General features: G+C 41.2%; 1 protein-coding gene across 1 annotated transcript in view; it reads left to right on the top strand.

Moving 5' to 3' along the window:
* The window catches only part of LOC127571915 (zonadhesin-like), a 69,077-nt gene that overhangs the window by 29,038 nt on the left and 18,290 nt on the right, over positions 1–21,749 (top strand). Inside the window, exons 10-11 of the mRNA XM_052018663.1 lie at positions 5,203–5,450; positions 5,746–5,875. Of these exons, the coding sequence (XP_051874623.1) occupies positions 5,203–5,450; positions 5,746–5,875 (378 nt within the window). The remainder of the gene's footprint in view (positions 1–5,202; positions 5,451–5,745; positions 5,876–21,749) is intronic.

The raw sequence follows: 21,749 nt of genomic DNA, 5'->3' as shown, positions 1-21,749 counted from the left end.
GTAGTGTATATGGATTTCATGCAAGGCTCATTGAGAAAGTAAGGAGACATGGGATCCAAGGGGACACTGCATTGTGGATCCAGAACTGGCTGACACACAGAAGGCAAAGAGTGGTTGTTGAAGGGTCATATTCTGCATGGAGGTCAGTGACCAGTGGTGTACATCAGGGATCTGTTCTGGGACCCTTACTCTTTGTGATTTTTATAAACAACCTGGATGAGGAAGTGGAGGGGTGGGTTAGTAAGTTTGCGGATCACACAAAGGTTGGAGGTGTTGTGGATAGTGTGGAGGGCTGTCAGAGGTTACAGCGGGACATAGATAGGATGCAAAGCTGGGCTGAGAAGTGGCAGATGGAGTTCAACCCAGATAAGTGTGAAGTGGTTCATTTTGGTAGGTCAAATATAGTATAGTATTAATAGTAGGACTCTAGGCAGTGTGGAGGATCAGAGGGATCTTGGGGTCTGAGTCCACAGGACGCTCAAAGCAGCTGCACAGGTTGACTCTGCGGTTAAGAAGGTATACGGTGTATTGTCCTTCATCAACTGTTGAATTGAATTTAGGAGCCAAGAGATAATGCTGTAGCTATATAGGACCCTGGTCAGACCCCACCTGGATTACTGTGCTCAGTTCTGGTCACCTCATTACAGGAAAGATGTGGAAGCCATAGAAAGGATGCAGAGGAGATTTACAAGGATGCTGCCTGGAATGCGGAGCATGCCTTAGGAAAGCAGGTTGAGGGAACTCGGGCCTTTTCCCCTTGGAGCGACGGAGGATGAGGGGGGACCTGATAGAGGTATATGATGATGAGAGGCTTTGATCGGGTAGATAGAGGCTTTTTCCTAGGGCTGAAATGGTTGCCACAAGAGGACATAGGTTTAAGGTGCTGGGGAGTAGGTATAGAGGAGATGTCAGGAGTAAGTTTTTTACTCAGAGAGTGGTGAGTGTGTGGAATGGGCTGCCAGCAGCAGGGGCGGAGGCTGATATGATAGGGTCTTTTAAGAGACTTTTGGATAGTTACATGGAGCTGAGAAAAATAGAGGGCTATGGGTAAGCCTAGTAATTTCTAGGGTAGGGACATGTTCGGCACAGCTTTGTGGGCTGAAAGGCCTGAATTGTGCTGTAGGTTTTCTATGTTTCTAAAAGAGGGGAGGTGGGGTGGGCACAAGGTAGTGATAGGTAGATGCAGGTAAGAGGTGGGGAGAGCAGATCCATGGGGGGATGGGTCAAAGGTAAGGAAGATAAAAGAGGGGTAGAAAAAAGAGAGAGAGGCTAGGAAAGGGAAGACGAGAAGAGGCACGATTGGGGATGGGTGTGTGTGTGTGTGTGTGTGTGTGTGTGTGTGTGTGTGTGTGTGTGTGTGTGTGTGTGTGTGTGTGTGGGGTGGGGGGGGGGGGTGGTGAGGTGGTGGCGATTGTGGAGATTACTTAAACTGGAAAAATTCAGTGTTCATGCTGTTAGGCTGCAAGGTTCCAAGACAGAAAATGAGGTGCTGTTCCTCCAGTTTGCGCTTGGAATTCTGCTGGCAATGGAGGAGGCTGAGGACTGACATATCTGTGATAGAGTGGGAGGGGGAGTTGAAGTGACTGGCAACAGGTAGATGCAGATCATAGTTACGCAGGTGTTCTGCGAAACTGCAAGCTTTATCTGCTCTATCTAGTTCTAGTTTGGCCTGTTATAATATTATTCTGGATGTCTGAAATTGTTCTGGTTATCTTCCTGTTCAGTTGAATAAAAAATTGATTCAATAATTGTAATACTAAATTATTTGCACCTTTGTTCTTTCAGCCACTTGGGGAAACCTCATTAAGTGATGTGATGGTCATGTTTAATATTTCTCCTTGTAGCTCTCTACTGTCCACCAAATAGCTCCTATGTGACCTGTGCTCCAGCCTGTTCCCCGACATGCAGCAATATATATGCAGGGTCCAGCTGTGACAAGGCTTCTGTGTGTGTAGAAGGATGTGCATGTGACAACGGCTTTGTCCAGAGTGACGACAGCTGTGTTCCGATCAGTGAATGTGGCTGCAGAGACACAAATGATAATTACCATCCTGTAAGTATATCCAAGCTAACTGGAGATTACAAGTATGAGAAATTTGCCGTAAAGTGTCTTAGCTCAATGTTATATTGAATCTAAATATTGTTTTTAGTTTGAGCAAAAGTGTTAGATGTCAGCATGAAATCTAAGCAGTTTTTTGGAAAATGTTAAGGCTGTCCTGTGTCATAGAGCCATAGAGAGATACAGCATAGAAACAGGCCTTTCAATGCATCACATCAGTGCCAACCATTAGTCACCCATTTAAACTAATCCTACACTAATCCTACTTTTTATTCTTTTGCACATTCTCATCAATTTTCCCCAGGTACTACCATTCACCGACACAAGTTGGGCAATTCACAGTGGCCAATTAACCCGCCAACCCATAGACTTTATGATGTGGGAAAAACCCAGAGCACCAAGAGGAAATCCACATGGTCACAAGGAGAATAGGCAAACTCCACACAGACAGCATCTGCAATCAGATTTGAGCTCAGGTCTCAGACACTGAGAGGCAGCAGCTCTACTAGCTGCACCACATTTCCACCCACAGTGGTGCAGTTGGTAGTGCTGCTATGCATTGGACCTATTGTCTGTCTTCTCAAGGGTAGAGATAACATGATGCTATTCATGGAAAAGCATTGAGTTTCAGGGCCAATAATTAGCCCTCAGCCAACATGACTAAAGCATTATCTGTACATTAATCTGTCTGCCATTTGCAATGCATTTTGGGAAGTAATGTAAGATGGCATGTAAAGTTTTCTTTTATTCTATGATTACGGTTTGATTGTCCATTAAGTTCTCATAGCCTCATGATAAAAGAAAAAGTTTTGTTTTGTACTTTTCATGATTATCTTTAAAAACACTGCATCTAAAGAACCATCTTTGATGTACAGCCAGTGTTGTATAAGCAAATACAGTGACAAACTGGCATACAGAAAGGCAAGGCATGATAAAATAGCCAGGTAATCCATACTTAATGGTGTTGGTATTTAAATAAGACTGAAGCACTGAGAGTAATCTTTTGATTTACAACAGAGATATGGACTTTAAAATGTGATCCTGTTGAGCAACCAATAATAAAAATGAGAAGTTTCTTCACACAGAATGTAGCAAATCCATGAAAATGTTTGCCCCAGAATTTGTGGAATCTCAGTTGTGATGTTCATTCAAAACAGAGATCTTTAGATTACTAAATATTAAGGCAATCAAGGGAAATTGGGATAGTGCTGGAAAATGGTGCTGAGGTGGATGATCAGCTGTGATCTTTATGAATGTGGAGAAAGCACATAGGGTCAACTGGCCTACTCCTGCTCCTATTTCTTCATGTGAAACATGCATTGGCCCACCATGCAAAGGTAACAAAGAATTGCTAGGTCATGAATATTGGTCATTTATATTGGGTACGGAAGTCCTTGGCTTGAAACCAGGGTTATGTTGAAGGATGGGAGAGGCAAAGAGGGGTTCAGCACAGCCCTCCCCCCTTCACCGTGCCCCCAAATAACAATGTATAATGGGATTGTGAACGTACTTTCAGCCCTTAACATTAAGGATGTGCAAATATGTGCGTCCAAAAGCTGGCAAATTTCAGTTCCTGAAGATTCCTTTTCTTAGAACCCTACTTTTGTGACTTTGAGACAAGTATTCTGTTACAGAATCTCACATGGAATATTAGCATATCTTTTTTCTTTTTGGTTGCCAACATATTCCCTGTGTATTTCCAGCATTTTTTATGTTCATTATTCATTATTTATGCAAGCATGGGGTTTATTTGGTATCAACTCACCTCTGAGTGCTAAGATGGTGGGTTCATCCTCACTGGGAATATAAACACATTAACTCTGCTGACAGTTTGGTGCAGGACAGAAGGGAGTGCAATGTCAAAGGCGCTGTGTTTTAGAAGAGATGTTAAACCATGACACCATATATTCTCTCAAATGGGTACAAAAACTCCTGAAAGCAGAGGAGTTATCCCCAGTGTCTTGGCCATTTTTTATTCCTCAATAACATCTGAAATAGAGAGTCTAGTCATTATTTTATTGCTGTTTGTCACTGCACTTCAAAAGTATATAATTGGCTATAAAGCATTTTGAGACATCCTGTGCTTTGGAAAGGTACTATAAAAATGCAGGTAGGACTTTCTTTCAGTTGCCTTTTTACCTTAGTAAAGATATTACAACAATCCTTGCTACCGATGTACCCCGTTCAACTCTGTCATTTAGCATTATCTGTATACCTTTAATACCACTTGCATACATCTATTGCAGGTTGGAGAGATGTGGCTGACACAACACTGTATCCAAATGTGTACCTGTAAGAAAGGTGGTGAAATAAGCTGCACAGACTATGGCTGTGGAACTAATGAGGATTGCAGCCTGAAAAGAAATGGGCAATATATCTGCAGACCCACTGGTACAGAACTGATTAGCTTATCCACTGTATTTTTCTGTTGGTATTAACACTTGAATAATTGTTTTTAATAAATCTGGAATGCAAAATCTTTACAATATTATTTCATTCAAGAGGCAAAAATGTTTGTGAGTAAATCCTGTGATGCATTTGTGCACTGCCCTTTTCAGTTACTCAGGTTCACCAGTTATGAGAGGTACACATTGTTCCACACTAATCTTTAAGGTATAGTGCCTTTTTCTTACGTCCTTTGTAAAGGCAGTAACACTTCCTTTTATATTGTACTGGTGAGCAGACAACCTCTGGTACCTTGCTTTAAAGAGCCTTTACTTCTTATGTGAGCATAGACAGTGAGAGCTGGGGACATTTAACTGTGGGTGGCACAACAATTGAGTCATATACTGTCCACCTATGATATTTCTTTGCAATGGAATGTCTGCACATCAACATTCTCTATCTCGACATCTTTCTCTCTCTCAATACAATGACAATTTTTTATTTATGGTATCCTTACAAGCCATCATATAGAAATTGGTCAAAGTAACATTCATTAAGGACCCTTTTATTGCTTCACAGTTTCAGAGCTCTACAGATTGCCTAACTATTGCATTTAAGAATTCAAATTATGGTTGCATTTTGAAGCTTGAAGCTTTAGTTTTGCAACCTATTTTGTTGGAAGTAGAAATATTTATGTAGCTCAGGAAGAGTACCAGTGTCGTTCACTCTAAGATTTTAAATGCACTTGTTTATCTTAGGGTTCAGTAAGTGCACTGCTGGGGGAAACCCATATTACTTGGCTTTTGATGGTTTGGTCCATCACTTTGCGGGTGAGAATCGATACACTCTGGCAGAAACATTTGGCGTTCCTGATAGACTGCAGGAGTTCAGGATTCTTGGCAAAAATGCACCTCAAAAGGAAAAGAAAGAGACTGCTCACCTGCAAGAGATCATTATTGAAGTCTACGGCCACACTGTTCACTTCGAGGATAAACAAAAACTAGTGGTGAGTTGAAAAGCCCCAAAACGAGTAGAAATTCTAGGCCACAAATGAATCCACTTTTTCTTTCAAACAGTACTGTTTTAGAGAGCAATATGTTGCATACATGACTGGTTTTAAAATTGATTTTCTACTTGACTTCCGGCACTTGAATTAATTTTATATCCTACTCTGTTTGGTATTTTCTAAAAAGAAAGCATTTATGGATTGAAACTTCCAGACTTGCTACATTTAGCTGTAATAAAAACTAAAAATGAAAGTCAGTAATCTTTTCAACTAAGGAGCAAATGATTTCTTGCAGGTGGACGGTGAACTGGTAAAGCCTCCAATTCAGCCTCATGATGGTCTGAGGATATACCAAAGTTCCAACAGGCTTCGCCTGGAAACAGACTTTGGCCTAGCTGTCAGCTTTCATGAGAAAGCTTACTCAGGTACCATGTTCATTCAGATGGGTGTGACAGTAAATTCAACTCGATACAAAAATTGTACAAAAGGTGTAAATTAGGGTTTTCAACATTGACAAACAAGTAAGCAATTAATCATAGACTCTGGTACCCCGTTTTGCATTATCCACAGATTTATTACTGTGTTCATGGTCCTGAAGTCCAAATACTCATGGGTACATAACCTACTGTACATTATAAAAGACATTAGCTTGGGTTGTGTGGTGTTGTCCCAGGAATCTGAGTGCTATGGCACTGGCACAAACCCCTGCGCTCCCTGGTGCTGATCACTGCTGTGCCAGGAACCTGGGTACTGAGAATGTGCAAACTCTAGCTCTCTCCGTTACTGCACGTTGCTGTGTAGGGAATCTGGGTGCTGGAATTGTGGAGCAAATTCCTATCCTCCACTAATGCTCACTCAGCATCTCATGGTTCAGTGTAGCTGCCTGTGAGGGAGTCCACTGAGAAGCTCAGTGCTAAGTTGTGGGGCTCTGAATTGTACCCTGGTTGGCATGTTGAGTGCAGTCCATTGCTGGGGACTGTCAATGGTTGCTCCATGTGTTCACAGCTGACTCTACCCTGCGGTCTCTCATCTCCTTCTGTTGGATGGGTTGTAAACTACAGTCTCCTCCTCTCATTTGTATTTTTTACCATATTATTTCCAGGATGAGGAGAGCTTGAAAGCCATACAAAGAAAGGGGGAGATAGCTGCTTCCATTAAATCCAACAAAGGGTAATGAAAAAGAATGTGGGATCTGGACAGTTTATCAACACATTCAGTCCCTGGCAATGGCACTTGTGCTTGCCGGGCTACAGTCCTGAGCCCCACAGCTCAGAATTATTTTTTAATGGACTGCAACTTAAGCAGCAAGCACTATTTGAGCTGTATATATATCTTACCTGTTTTGTTTTATTATCCTAGGTACTGTTTGGTTACAAAAGTCAGGTGCAGGTACACTTAATATTTTCAAGCACTCTTCCACTGCCCTTTGGGGAAGAGAGTTCAAAAGACTTACAATCCCCTGAAAGGAAAAAATGGCCTCTTCTCTGTCTTAAATGGGCAACAACATTAACTTATCTTAAAGCAGTGACTATCTCCTCCACCTCCTCCAGTACAAGATTTTCCAGCAAAAGGATCTTCTCTATATCCACCCTTTGAAGTTCCCCTCACTCTTGTAAGCTCTAGCAAATACAAGTTTATCTTACTCAACCTTCCCTTACAAGTCAGCCTGCCCATTCCAAGTATTGGTCTATTAAGCCTTCCTTGGGCTTCCAAGGCATTAATATCCTTCCTTAAATAAGAAGACTAACACTCAGTACTCCAAATGTGCTTTCGCCAATGACCTATATAATCCAAGCATAACTTCCCTGCTTTTACATTCAGCTCCCCTTTCAATAAACATTAAATAACATTCTAAAACCTGCAAAGGTCCATCCACACCTCTCCACAGTCCAACCACTGTGAAAGTAAACCCCATCAACATAGTGCCATCATTTCATTAGAGTACTTAATAGGTAACAATAGATATTTGGATTGCAGTGATAATATTATATTGAATCTGCAGTTCAGGAATAGGCCATTCAGCTCAACTCACCTATCCTCAATTTTACACTCTGCAAGAGGTTCACTTCTTTTGCCCTTCCTCATCTAATCATCACCCTATCTATTCCTTTCTCCTTTCTGTGTTTCTCCAGCTCCCCCTTTAATAGTTACTGTCACAGTGGATTTTCAGATATTCATTTTCTTCTTCATCAGATATCACTCTGCCAATTAACTACAAGCAGTGGGTTCGAGGACTATGCAGTAGCTTCATAGGAAAGAGCAAAAATTTTCTCACGCAATCAGGTGGAACAAGAAATATGGAAGTGAATTCTTCTGGTAAAGGTTCAGGGGTTGACAAAAGTAGACCTACATCTGGAGAACCAGAAACTGCAGATAGACAAAGGTATGTGTGTAGAAGTTCTCTTATGGTGCATGCTATCATACATCATACAATAAATTGTTAACTGTACCTGTAACTAGTTAACAGCCAACTTTGCAAGGCTCTAGCAGATGAAGTTGTTTCTAACATGTCCATTAAAATTGGTCTTTTCTAGACAGTAAGCATTCCATTCTCTGCAGATCCACTGTAAGATATTTGAATCATATTTCAGTTGGGCTGCTGAGTTTCACTATGAAATGAATACCCAATTTCCAACTAGTATGACTGCACTGGACAGTCTCCTGATGTTGTAGGGACATGCGGCCTTAAGCTGAAAACAGGACCGAAGAGCCATTGTTTTACCAAGGGAAACCCTCTCCCCACCTCACAGTGTCAGCTCCACTCCTGCAGTTTTAGGGAATTGCAGAGAGAGGTATGTGTACACACACTCTCAAAAAAGGCTCATAGGACAGATCTCACTGTTCTTTACTTTGAAGTTCAGTTTTACTTATGAATGAAGAGTGTGACAAAATGGAAATAGTTGAAAGTACACAGAAATTCCATCAGACTTTGAAACTATACAAGGCTAGTTAAACATGTCAATCCTTAGCTGAAAAGCTATACTGTCATTTTCTGATTGCATAATTTTACAGGACATGCTTAAACATTGCAATGTGCCCACATAGATTGCAGCAAGGTTCCTTGCTGTTATTGCATGCTGACATAATTACTCTCTTTATGTTGTAATGCCAGATACCAGGCAAGGTGATCTGGCCATATAGTAAAGATATACTTGCTTAGGAAGTAATATGAAGCAAAGGGCCCATTGGTTTGAGGGAATCTATTTCAAAGAAATGGGAATGGAATATATTACATTTCTCATTTTTGGTAGAACTTCCATTTTGCCAGATACAGAATAAAGTGCACTGCTCGAATGCAGAAGAATTCATGAATAAATGGGTGATTAACATCATGAGTGTCTGTTATACACATATATCTTGAGAAGCCAAATCTGAATCCCGTCCAAGGCGCTGGAGTTTTCTTGTTTGTGAACTTACTTTTTTGTTATTTGAATGCAGGCAACATCCTACTACAGATGAAAATCTCGAATCAGACACTGGATTTGACTTGCAGTGTAGCAAAACTGAACTGACTCTCGTAAACAGCACCAATTACTGTGGAATCATCTCTGATCCAGATGGGCCATTCAGCAACTGTCATAGATTCATCTCTCCAGACCAGTATCAAATGTAAGAATCATTCATTTTTTTGTACAGGGCATGCAATCATTGCTCGAATCTTTACATCAAAGCTCATTCATCCACTATAATTCTACTCCCTTATCTAAATTGGTTTCCAGTCCCATAATGCTTCAATTTAAACAATCTCATCCTTATTTGCAAACTCTTACATACCACTCCTATAACTTCCTTCAGTGATACAACCTTCCAAGATCTCTGCAATGCTTTTGTTCTGACATTTGTGCATACCAAATGTTAATCCCTTCTCCATTAGTATCTGTGCATTAAGTTCTGATATCCCTCCCTAATCCTCTCTTTTTATGCAGCTTCCCTTTTTAGATATTCCTCAACCCCTACCTCAAGAACCAAGCTTTCAGTCACCTTTCTTTGTGATTTGCAATCTGTGGAAATTCTAGGGATAATTTACTATGTTAAATAGGCTTTATAAATGCAAATTATTACTATGATATCATTTTACCAATTCAATAACCTTACTATATTAGATGCTTCACCTGGCTATATTAATATCATTTTTACAAATACTCACAACATCTCAAATTTTAATTAAAGACCACATAGTTTGAAAAAAATGCCTTGACTTTATATAGCTCCCCTTCACAATCTCAGGTGGCTTACAAGTGGCTTACATCCAATGCAGCTCATTTGAAAGTATAAAGGAAATAAGAATTATGAACTAGCTACAAGGGGCCAGTCATTCAAAAATGAAATGCATAGAAATTTCATCTCTCAGAGGGTAGTGAGTCTCAGAGTTCTCTGACCATGACAATGGTGGGCATATTTAAGGTGGAGCTACGTAAATATTTGGAAGATCAAGGAATTGAGGATTATGGGGAACCACCACAGAAGTGGAGTTGAAGCCAACATAGATCAGCTGTGATCATATAGAATGGTGGGGCAGGCTTGAGGGGACTGGTGGACTATTCCTGGTCTTATTTTCTTGTGTTCTAGAAGTAAACAATTAGTCAATGCCAATGGGAAGCAGAAAGTGGCAAAATACTTTCCAGTGTTAGACTATTTCTGAAAAGCAAATAAAAACAATTTATTAAAGACAACTGGTTCTTATGGTAATTAATGTTGGGGAGAAAGAAAAAGAGGTAAGTGCTGTAAATCCACCCAGAACAGATGTTAGTTCTATGTTCTGTTAATGCACTGCTTGATGCTACAGTTCAACATTCCAAACTAATGGCATTACATCAACTAGCATTTATATGCCTGACTTAACGTGGCAAAATATCCATAGAAGTGTGGTACCAAGCCACATTAGGAGATAGAGTCATATAGCATGGAAACAGGCCCTTCAGCCCATCTCGTCCATATTGACTGTGTTGCCCAGTGAACTAGTCCCATCTGCCCACATTTGGCCCACAGGAGATTGTAATACTAAAAGATTTAAGGAGTTCCTTAATGTGCAGAGAAAGAGGTGGAGATGTTTGGGTGGAGAATTCCAAATATTACAGTCCAGGCAACTGACGCAGTTAAAAGTGAAGCAATTAAATTTGTGGATGCTTAAGAGGACCTTGGAAGAGGAAGTGACAGAAATCAGAATGGGCAAGGCCACTGAGAAACTATAAAAGATCCTCTTGGAGTCATAGAGCAAGACAGCACGGATACAGGCCCTTCGGCCCATCAAGTCCATGCCGACCAGGTGCCCACCCAGCTAGTCCCAATCTCCTGCGTTCGGCCCATATCCCTCTAAGCCCCACCCCTCCATGTACCTGTCCAAGTGCTTCTTAAATGATACTGTTGTACCTGCCTCAATCCCTTCCTCTGACAGCTCGTTCCATATACTCACCACCCTTTGCATGAAAAAGTTGCCCCTCAGGTCCCTTTTAAACCTTTCCCATCTCACCCTAAGTCTATGCCCCCTAGTTTTGGACTCTCCTATCCTGGGGAAAAGACTGTTATTATCCACCTTATCTGTGCCTCTCATAATTTTAAACATTCCTAAAAGGCCGTCCCTCATTCTCCTACATTCTAAGGAATAAAGACCTAGCCTGGCCAACTTCTCTGTATAACTCAGGCCCTCTGGTCCTGGCAATATCCTCATAAATCCATTCTGCACTCTTTCCAGTTTAACCACATCTTTCCTATAACAGTGTGACCAAAACTGTACACAATACTCCAAGTTCAGCCTCACCAGTGACTTGTACAACTGCAACATAACGTCCCAACTCCTACACTCAATGCCCTGACTGACGAAAGCCAGCGTGCTAAACGGAGACACAAGAGATTCTGCAGATGCTGGAATCTGGAGGAGCAAAACAGAGACACAACGGAGCACGCTAAACACCTTTTTCACCACCCTGTGTACCTGTGACGCCACTTTCAATGAACTATGCACTTGTACTCTCAGGTCTCTTTGTTCCATTGCACTCCCTAGTGCCCTACCATTCATAGTACAAGTCCTGTGCTGGTTTGAGTTTCCAAAAATGCATCACCTCACACTTATCTGTATTGAAATCCATTTGCCACTCCTCAGCCCACTTCCCTAACTGATCAAGATCCTTCTGTAATCTATGATAACCTTCCTCACTATCAACAACACCTCCTGATTTCGTGTCATCTGCAAACTTACTGATCAAGCCTTGTGCATTCGCATCCAGATCATTTATATAAATAATGAGTAACAAGGGTCCCAACACTGACCCCTGCGGCACACCACTAGTCACCGGCCTCCATTCCAAGAAACAACCTTCAACCACCACCCTCTGCTTCCTACCTCCAGATCAATTTTGAATCCACCTAACTAGCTCTCCCTGGATTCCATGGGACTTAACCTTCCAAACCAGCCTACCATGCGGGACCTTGTTGAAGGCCTTGCTAAAGTCCAAATAGACAACATCCACTGCCCTACCCTCATCTACTTTTTTGGTTACCTCTTCAAAAACTAAAAGGTTTGTCAAGCACAACTTTCCATGCACAAAGCCATGCTGACTCCTCCTAATCAGACTCTAACTATGCAAATGTTGGTAGATCCTGTCCCATAGAATTCCCTCCATTAACTTCCCCACCACTGATGTCAGGCTGACTGGCCTGTAGTTCCCTGGATTGTCCTTGCTACCTTTCTTAAACAACAGAACCAACATTAGCTCCAGTCTTCAGGAAATTCACCAATGGCTAACAATGAAGTAAGTATCTTTGCAAGGGTCTCTTCAATTTCCTCACTAGCCTCCCACAAAGTCAGAGGATGCACTTGGTCAGGCCCTGGGGATTTATCCACCTTAATGCACTGTTCAGGCCTCAAATACCTCCTCCCTGGTAATACAAGTGTCCTCCAAAACATCACCACTTTTTTCCCTTACCTCTTGAGCAACCATGATTTTCTCCTCAGTAAACACCAAGGAGAAATATTCATGAAAAATACCACCCATCTCCTGCGGCCCGAGACATAGGCAGCCCTGCCGATCTCTAAGGGCACCTACTCTCTCCCTAGCCACCCTTATATTTCTTGATATAGCTATAGAACCTCTTGGGATTTTCCTTAACCTTACCTGCCAGATTCATCTCGTACCCTCTCTTTGCCCTTCTGATTTCCCTCTTAAGTGATTTCTTAATCTTTTTATAGTCATCAAGAAATTCACTCATCCCAGACCTCCTAAACCCAATGTATGCTTCCTTTTTCTTGACCAGAGCCTCAGTATCTCTTGTCAGCCAACGTTCCCTAAACTTGCCAGGTTTACCCTTCACTCTAACACGAACATGCCGCTCCTGGACTCTTGATATCACATCCTTGAAAGCCTCCCACTTGCTATTCATTCCTTTCCCTTCAAACAGGCTCACCCAACTGACCTCTGCTTGATCCTGCCTAATTCCCCCAAAATTAGCCCTGCTCCAGTTTAGCACCCTAACCTGTGGACTAGTCCTATTCTTTTCCATAACTATCTTAAAACTAATAGAATTATGGTCACTAGAGCCAAAGTGCTCCCTGACGCCACCTCAGTTACTTGCCCAGCCTCGTTCCCTAAGATGAGGTCCAGCATTGCATTCTCCTGACTCAAGAAACTTTCCTGGACACATTTCACAAATTCCACCCCATCCAGTCCCTTAACACTCTGGTAGTCCAGTCAATACCAGGGAAATTAAAATCTCCCACTAATACAACCCTATTATTCTTACAACTATGAGCAATTTCTGTACACACCTGCTCCTCAAGTTGCCGCTGACTACAGGTGCATCCACTAGAGTGACCTTCTCCTTCTTGTTTCTAGTTCTGCCCATATGGCCTCACTGGACGATCCCCCAAGAATGTCATCTCTAAGTACTGCTGTTACGTCCTCCCTTTTCAAAGAGGCAACAAGCCCTCCTCGCTTGGCTGTAGCATCTGTAATATTAAGCTGCCAGTCCTGCCCTTCTCTCAGCCAAGTTTCTGTTATGGCTATAACATCCCAGTCCTCAGATCCAATCCACGCTCTGAGATTGTCTGCCTTACCTGTTAAATCTCGTGCATTGAAATAAATACAGTTTAACTCAGTATTCCTTTCCCTGCCTTTACTGTGCTCCTGGCTATCCTGATTACTAAACTTGCTCTCGCTGGTTACTGCTTTATCCCATGACTTGCTCCTGCTCAGGGTCCCACCCACTGCCAATCTAGATTAAACCCTCCCATGTAGCACTAGCAAATTTCCTTGCAAGGTTATTGGTCCCTCTCTGGTTCAACTGCAACTCATCCCTCTTGTATAGGTCACCTCCACCCCAGAAGAGATCCCAGAGGTTCAAGAACCTGAATCCCTGCCCCCTGCACCAGCTCCTCAGCCACAAATTCATCTAGCCTATCCTTCTATTTCTGACCTCGCTGGCACGTGGCACCAGGAGTAATCTGGAGATCACCACCCTCGAGGTCCTGCTTCTTAACTTCTTAACTCTCTGTACTCGTTCTGCAGGACTTCATCCCTTGTTCTACCTATGTCATTTGTACCAACATGTAGAGCGACCTCTGGCTGTTCGCCCTCCCCCTCAAGAATTTTTTGCAGCCACTCAGAGATATCCTTGACCGTGGCACCCAGGAGGCAACGTGTCATCCTGCTGTCTCTTCTGTGGCCACAGAATGTCCTCTTCCCCACCCGTCAGCCATGATCACTTCACCACAGCCGTCATCATAATATACACAGTTAGTCACACCATGTGATGAATGAAAAGGGTAGATATTTCACGCTATTTTTCACTGCAGGAACTGCATCTTCAGTATGTGCACGTCACTGAATATCACTGAGATGCTGTGCCTCAACCTGGAACAATATGCACTGCACTGTCAAGAACAAGGAGTCATTCTGGGAGAATGGAGAAGTGACACCCTCTGTGGTATGGACTGTATTGTTATTCTGTATATGTATTTACTGCTGAGGCAGGTGATGCTTCAACACTGTCTTGGTGCTTTTATGCTGAAGCTTTAATATGATGCAGTCTGATCTGCACCAGAGTACTTGAAGAGAGAATCAGCACCAAATAGAAGTGACATTGCAGAAGGCAGAGTGAGAAACCCTGAAGGATGTAACCTCACTCTGTGTCATCATACATCTTTTAAACTCTACCAGGTTATCTGAGAAAAAACAGATTCACACCAACATTAAGCATGTAGTGTGAATAATCAAAACCTATGTAGTTTAACATGAAAGTTTTATATCTTCCAGTTTTAATAATAACAGAGGACAGTTTTAAATAATTAAAATATTCTATTTTTGAACATTTCTCATGGAAAAAAAAAGGCTTGAAAGAGATATCAGTCTGTGCATTCAATTGTGATTGTTGATAACCTTATGCTCCCAGTGCAGCATTTACACAATGGGAGCAAAAAGGAAGAAAGATTTAGATTTATATCTTAGAATTTTGGGAAGTCTGTTGAAATATGTTTTAAACTGTACTCACAGGAAGTACAACAGCAATTTGCACACAACATCTAGATAATCTATCTTTTTAATGACAAATGTATGAATAAATATTGGCCAAAATAAAGGGAATAAGTCCTCTTTCTTCTTTGAAGCCCCATCTAAGGCAACAGATGGGGCTTCAGTACAATGTGCCACCTGAAAGATGTCACCTCTGACCATAAAGACCTGGATAATTAGCTTTTTGCTTGGGTTTCTTGAACCCTCCATGAACACACAGACAAGAAATAGCTGAACTGCAACAAACATTAAAGCTTACATTAGTTATCTCATTACAGAGGCCAGTATCTACTGCTCAGAGCTAGCACAATTTTCCATCCATTAAAATCAGTGGATTTAAAGTGGGCCACAGATCAGGGGAGTTGAAGATATTCCTAGATTGCTAAATTGCTCATCCATCTATACTATCAGATCAAAACCATGAAAATTACTGCATTCTTTTGAAAATGCAGACACTTCTACAGCAAAATTTGACTGAACCCTGAATGTGTACAAGATGATAAGAGGCATAGATCGAGTGGACGGTCAGAAACTTTTTCCCAGTGCGACAATGGCTAGCACAAGGGGACATAATTTTAGAGTGATTGGAGGAAGGTATAGAGGGGATGTCAGGGGTAAGTTTTTCACACAGAGAATGGTGGGTGCGTGGAACACACTGCTGGCAGAGGTTGTGGGAACAGATACATTAGGGACATTTAAGAGACTCTTAGATAGACACATGAATGATAGAGAAATATGTGGGAGGGAAGGGTTAGAGAGATCTTAGAGCAGGATAAAATGTCGGCACAACATTGTGGGCCGAAGGGCCTGTACTGTGCTGTAGTGTTCTATGTTCTATGTAGGTATCTCATGAACAGATATTTATCAAATGTCATCAGCAATTGCAAACCTGTTGTCAATTACCCTTACTAAATTGACAAAAACCTGTTAGTATTGAAAAAAGAGGCTGAATAAATACTTGCGTGTAGAATCATGAGAAAAATTTTAAGTTTCATACTTTATAATGGATTACACCAACCTATAAACTGGAAAGTGCTAGGAAAAGTATTTCAATACAATATATATTTGGCAGAAAGAGCAGAAAATGTTATTCTGATGGTCTCAGAATTATACTGCCAATGTTCCCACTGATTGTAAAGGAGTAGAACTCATAACAGCCACTGCTTTTGATGTGGAGCAGGGAGAGGGAACCTTGCTAATCTCATCTCCCTGTTCAGTTACGTATTTTTTAAAACGTTACCTCTGTGGAGGTAGGGTCCAGGCAAAACATGGTCCAATTTTATTTCCGTAATAACATGGTTCTGAATTGTTCTGTGTTTGAGCTCTGCTTATCAAAATATGTCATTATTAAAGGGATTTCCTTGGTTCCTAGTCCCTTCCTTCCCTGAAACCATCAGTATTCAGACCCAGCCCCCTTCTTCACACTGAGCATAATTGTGTGGCACTAAAAACATGCTAAATGGGATAGACATAACTGATCTGGCAGCTCAAAGCTGGATATCCATAAGGTGCTGTGGACAAGTAACACAAGAACATGGTAGGAATAGGTCACCAGGCCCCTCAAGCCTACTCTGCCATTCAATATGATCACAGCTGATCTGTGCTGGTCTTAACTCCTCTTCTGTGCCAGTTCCCCATAACCCCCAATTCCTCAATCATTCAAATATTTATCTATCTCCACCTTAAATATATCTAATAATCTGGCCTCCTCCACCCTCAGGGCAGAGAGTTCCATAGATTCTCTACCCCTCCCAGAAAAGAAATTTCTACACACCTGTTTTAAATGAACGGCCTGTTATTTTGTAGCTATGTCCCCTTGTTCTTGATTCTCCCACTAGTGAAAACATCTCTTGTAAAGCCCCTTTAAGATCTTATCCACCTGAATAAGGCCACTCCTCATTCTTCTGAGCTTCAAGGAATACAGATCCAAACTAGCCTGTCTTGCACATTTTACCACAGTCTGTAATCTCATGCCCCCACCCCTCACATATCCTTCAATCTACTATCAAGGCAAGGAAACAACCCTGGTTCAATGAGGCATGCAGAATGGTATGTCAGGAGCAGCACTGCGCACACCTAATAAGGATGATGTGCCAGCTGAATAAAGCTGCAGCAAGGACCACATGCGTGCTAAACAGCAAAAACAGCATGCAATGCACAGAGCTAAGTGATCACAGAACCAACAGATCAGATTGTAGCTCTGCAGTCCAACATCTGGTCATGAATGGTGGTGGACAATTAAACAGCCATTGGGAGGAGGAGGATGCAAGAATATCTCCTTCCTCAACAATGGTGGGACCCAGTATGTGAGTGCCTTAGAAAAGGCTGAAGCATCTGCAACCATTTTCAGACAGAAGTGTTGAATAGATTATCCATTCTTGTTTTCCCATGAGATCCACACCATCACAAAAGCTGGAAATAAAACCAGAAATTAAAACCTTGAGGTCATTTGGCGGTATTTGTGGGAAAAGGGTTATCATCTTCGTATGACATTTGTTTATCTATTTTACCAATGACATAAATTGATTCATTTAACTAACATGCAATGATCTTTTACTCCAATACAATCCACAGAGATGGTATGTCCAGAAAACAGCCGATACAATCTGCAAATGTCAGCCTACCCTGCTTCATGTGGTGACTTTGGTGCTCCCTCAGAGGGTGAAGCATTCACCATGGAGGGCTGTGAATGCTTACCAGGCTTTATACTCAGTGATTTCCGGTGTGTCCCCTACAAAAACTGTGGATGCACATATCGAAACAAGTATTATGAGGTAAAATCAGCGTTTAGTGTACACAGGTTGATCCCACTTACTGCAATAGTTTATGTTCCTGGGAAGCTTGCAATTTATGATTTAAGTTATAGTTGATCTGTTATTTTTCTGATATTGTAGCACACTATTGTGCACGTGCGAAGGTCACCTACTGTATGTTGTTGTATTCTTTTCAACACCTCCAAGCAGTTTAGAAAACTTCCAGAAATCAGATCTTAAGCCTGTAAACATTTCAAGATCCATACAGCAGCATATAGAACAGCATGTATGCTTTGTAACTGTGGCTAAGACAGTATGATTTTATCAGTAAAAGTAAAATTACAGCACATTTCACTATAATATGTGGTTGTCCAGACAGATAAATTAGAAACATATACTAGCCAAAACAAGTGTACAGTATTTGTTTCTCAGAATCTGTAAGTGAAATAACTTCAATTTGTGCATTTTACTTTCATAAACTGTGACTTTGCTCTTTGTACCTGCCAACTTTTGCCCTGCATCAATCTGAATGTCCAATTGAACCAAAGCTCCTAAGATCAGGAAAACTAGTGTAGGAGATATTTTTTACTTCAAAACACAACACTTAATGTTGTATTGATAGAAGCTTTTAAGAAAATGGAGTGTTTACTGAATTTGGATTCAATTAGGTTTTTTTGTCAGATGCAAACTTTCACTTGGTTCTTGGGCACTTCCCCGGTAGAAGTATCAGACAGGAGCTGGACAATATAGTGGTACGTGGTGTGGCTCAGACCCTGGAGAAAAAAGACATGAAATATCTATGGGAAGGAGAATGAATATTCTGATCCCTACAGCCACCGCCAAACACCACCTTCTTCCCCACCATTCCTTTTATCTAAAGTCAAGGGAGGATGTCTGGGGTACCACTTTTTAGAGAAATGCCTTGAATCATATTGAAGATCCTGGAATAGCATTAGTGCTTTAGCATCCTATGGTAACTGATACACTAAGGGGTCAATTACATTAAAACAAAGGCATAGTCTCAAAAAGAACAGTAGAGTAAAAAGTTATCTTTTTTTTTAGTTCTTTTCCGTGTTTGCATCCCACCCTTGGAACTACAGGTAATGCTGTTTTGCCTTAATTGGTTCAGGCTGCCTGCACTGCCTTTGCAAATGGCACCATCCCCACAGTTTGGGACACACATTGCAATCTCAGGGCTCATTCTGTTACTACTGCCAGCAAAGCTGCTTGATTGGAATTCCTGCCCATTGAGTCAAATTGGGCATAGCAAAGGAAAATGGGTTGTACAAGCAACATTTTTCATTAAATGCTAAAAAATAAGTGTGGGAGGCAATCAAAGTAAGCCTGACAAAACAAGAATAAAAGACGAGAGTCAAAATGTACTGGAAAAGTTTCTGTCAGCAAATTAAATTCAGCATTAACAGATTTAGAAATGCTTCAAAAAGATTTTGGAATGATAGACTAAATCATTTTAATTGTTATAATTGTTACCATGTACTTGAAGCAAATGTAAATTCTCTTTATCTTCTGTGAATAGGTTGGGGAAAACTTTGTCACTGAAGATTGCACTGAAGCTTGTGAGTGTATTGGTACTGCAACAGTTAACTGCACAAGGATGGTTTGTGCTCCCAACACTACCTGTACCACCGCTAATCGTATCAGAGGATGCTACTGATGAAAGAACATATCATGTTCATTTAAATCAAGGTAACTTGATGCTCAGGGGTAGCTTTTAACTTTCATCACTGGACTGCAAAGAGGCAGTAATGGATGGGAGATCTGTTGCCACCAATTTACCAGACAGGAACTAAAGTAGATATCTGCCCTTTTCTTTTTCACTCTCTGCCTATAAGGATGATTCTGCAATTAGGTACTCTCTGTGGAATGGTACTCAACAGGAAGTTAACAGTAAAATCATTTGATTTTCTAATGACTGAAAAATCAGACAATAGCATGGATAAATGTTCCAAAGTGCCACATATTTTCTGAGCAGCCTTTCCCATTTGTGCCAGAAGCACTTGACAGTGAAGTCAGCCCTTTTATCCACTTTACCACAAAGACCACTAGGACTGCCTGTGTCCATCTGCTGCTAAAACCTTCAACTATGTACTTGCCAGCTGATCAATGCTCATCCAAAACACTGCTGCCAGTCTTGCCCAGATCAAGTTCCATTACCCAGTGGCAGTTGCTGACAACCCATTTCCAGTTCTTTGATCATTTATATCATCAACATGTTCACTTACCATAGCTCAGATTCTGCCAGCGTCTCTCATGAAATTCTACGTCTGCAGCAACTGTACTATCTTCAGCTTCTACTGCAATGCTATCGTCTCTTGAAGATCTTTTATCCCTCCACTGTCCTAGCTGAGTGTAAGCTTCCATCAATCACATTATAAAGCATTTGACCCATATCCTTGTACATTAAATTTTAATGTTATAACTCAAGTTCTAGGTAATTGTTTCCTCACCGGCTACACTACAATAATATTATTAAAGTCTCTTTGTAATAGCTTGTTTGTTTATTTCTAAGTATTAAGTTTTTATTTTAAGTTGCTGCTATCCTCAGTCATGGAATGAGGTGCCTGTGATTTTCTGCAAGTGTCTTCCTTTAGTTATAACTCCTGACTGGATCACAGAGTTACCCTGAGAGCTCACTGAAAGTGTAATGGTGCATTTTTAACATCTTAATGGAGCTATACTGCTGACTTTTGAGTATCGCATGCAGAGCTTGCTGAGTAAAAATTGTCTGCTATGTTACAACTTTAAGTGCATGTCAAAATGTATTTCATTGGCAGTAAAACACTTGGGATAATCTGAAAATTATACACATGTAAATCATTCCATTGCCACACATTGCTTTTCCAGGACTTGCTGGTTTAGTCTGTGTTAAGCTGCTGGAAATCTGAGTTATCCACTGGTACTCCTGTTTAAATTTTCAGGGTTTTAGCACCACAGGCAATTTTGAGTGCCACCTGTCCTTCTGTTTCAACTCACTGCATATGGTTACATCATTTAATTCACTATGGCTTAGGTCTGGAGGCAGCAGGAAGAGGACAAGTCATCACAAGGTGAAGCAATCTTGGGCAAACAGTTCCATTTTATATCCAATGCATGCCTCCAATAAGGAAATAATAAAGATGGCCTGAAAGATGTCTGATTAACCTGGGAAGTGGATGGGAATGCATAGATAGCATGGATCAATGGATTGTGGTAAAGGAATTATTGTACTTGTGCAAAGAAGTCTGCTTGTTTTAGGCATTGCAATTCTCCCTGCTCCATTTCTCTCTGTACCCTGCTCCAGACAGTCCTTTACATCCAAGCTCCAGGAGGATTTAATTTCCCCATATCGAACTCATAATCTCCTCACAAACACTATTTTAAAGTCACCCATTGAACAAACTATTTTCACCGTACAAGCAAAGTCTGAGAATGCTGGGGCATTAGAAGCTGAAATAGGCCTTTTGGCCCCTGGTGCCTGTTCTGCCATTCAGTGAGATTGTGGCTGAACTTTGATCTCAGCACCACTTTCCCGCATTAACCCCATATCCCAAATTCAGTTATCTGAAAATATATTGATCTCTGTCTTGAATATACACAATTACTAAGCCTCCACAGTGTTTTGGGTAGAGTATTCCAAAGATTCGCTGTCCTGTAGGTGAAGAAATACTGGAATGGCTATGAGTAAAAGGACAGGTTTTCATATTCATTTTAGTTATATGACAATCATTTCAGAGACCATAATCCCCCTGCTTCAGCACCTATTTAGTAAGCCCATTTGCCAGATGTCAGGCAACTCCTGTGGTTTGAAAAGTAGCACTTGCTTTGGCTGCAGGTAAATGAATCCCAATGGTGCTGGGACTTGTGGTTTGTTCCAAGAACACCTGTAAGTGAAGCAGTGGGGAAGTATGCCAAACTCCATGGAACGAGAGAATCAGTGACTGTACTAAATTTAGATTTGCAGAAGGCATTTGATGAAATGTAACATTAATGGTTATTGCGGGAAATAAAAGCTCATGTTGTAGGAGGTAATATATTAGCACGGA

The sequence above is a fragment of the Pristis pectinata genome, chromosome 6 (genome assembly GCF_009764475.1).
Source record: "Pristis pectinata isolate sPriPec2 chromosome 6, sPriPec2.1.pri, whole genome shotgun sequence".
Lineage (NCBI taxonomy): Eukaryota > Metazoa > Chordata > Chondrichthyes > Rhinopristiformes > Pristidae > Pristis > Pristis pectinata.
Note: the sequence above shows the minus strand (reverse complement) of the source record. Positions and strands in the feature narration are given on the sequence as shown.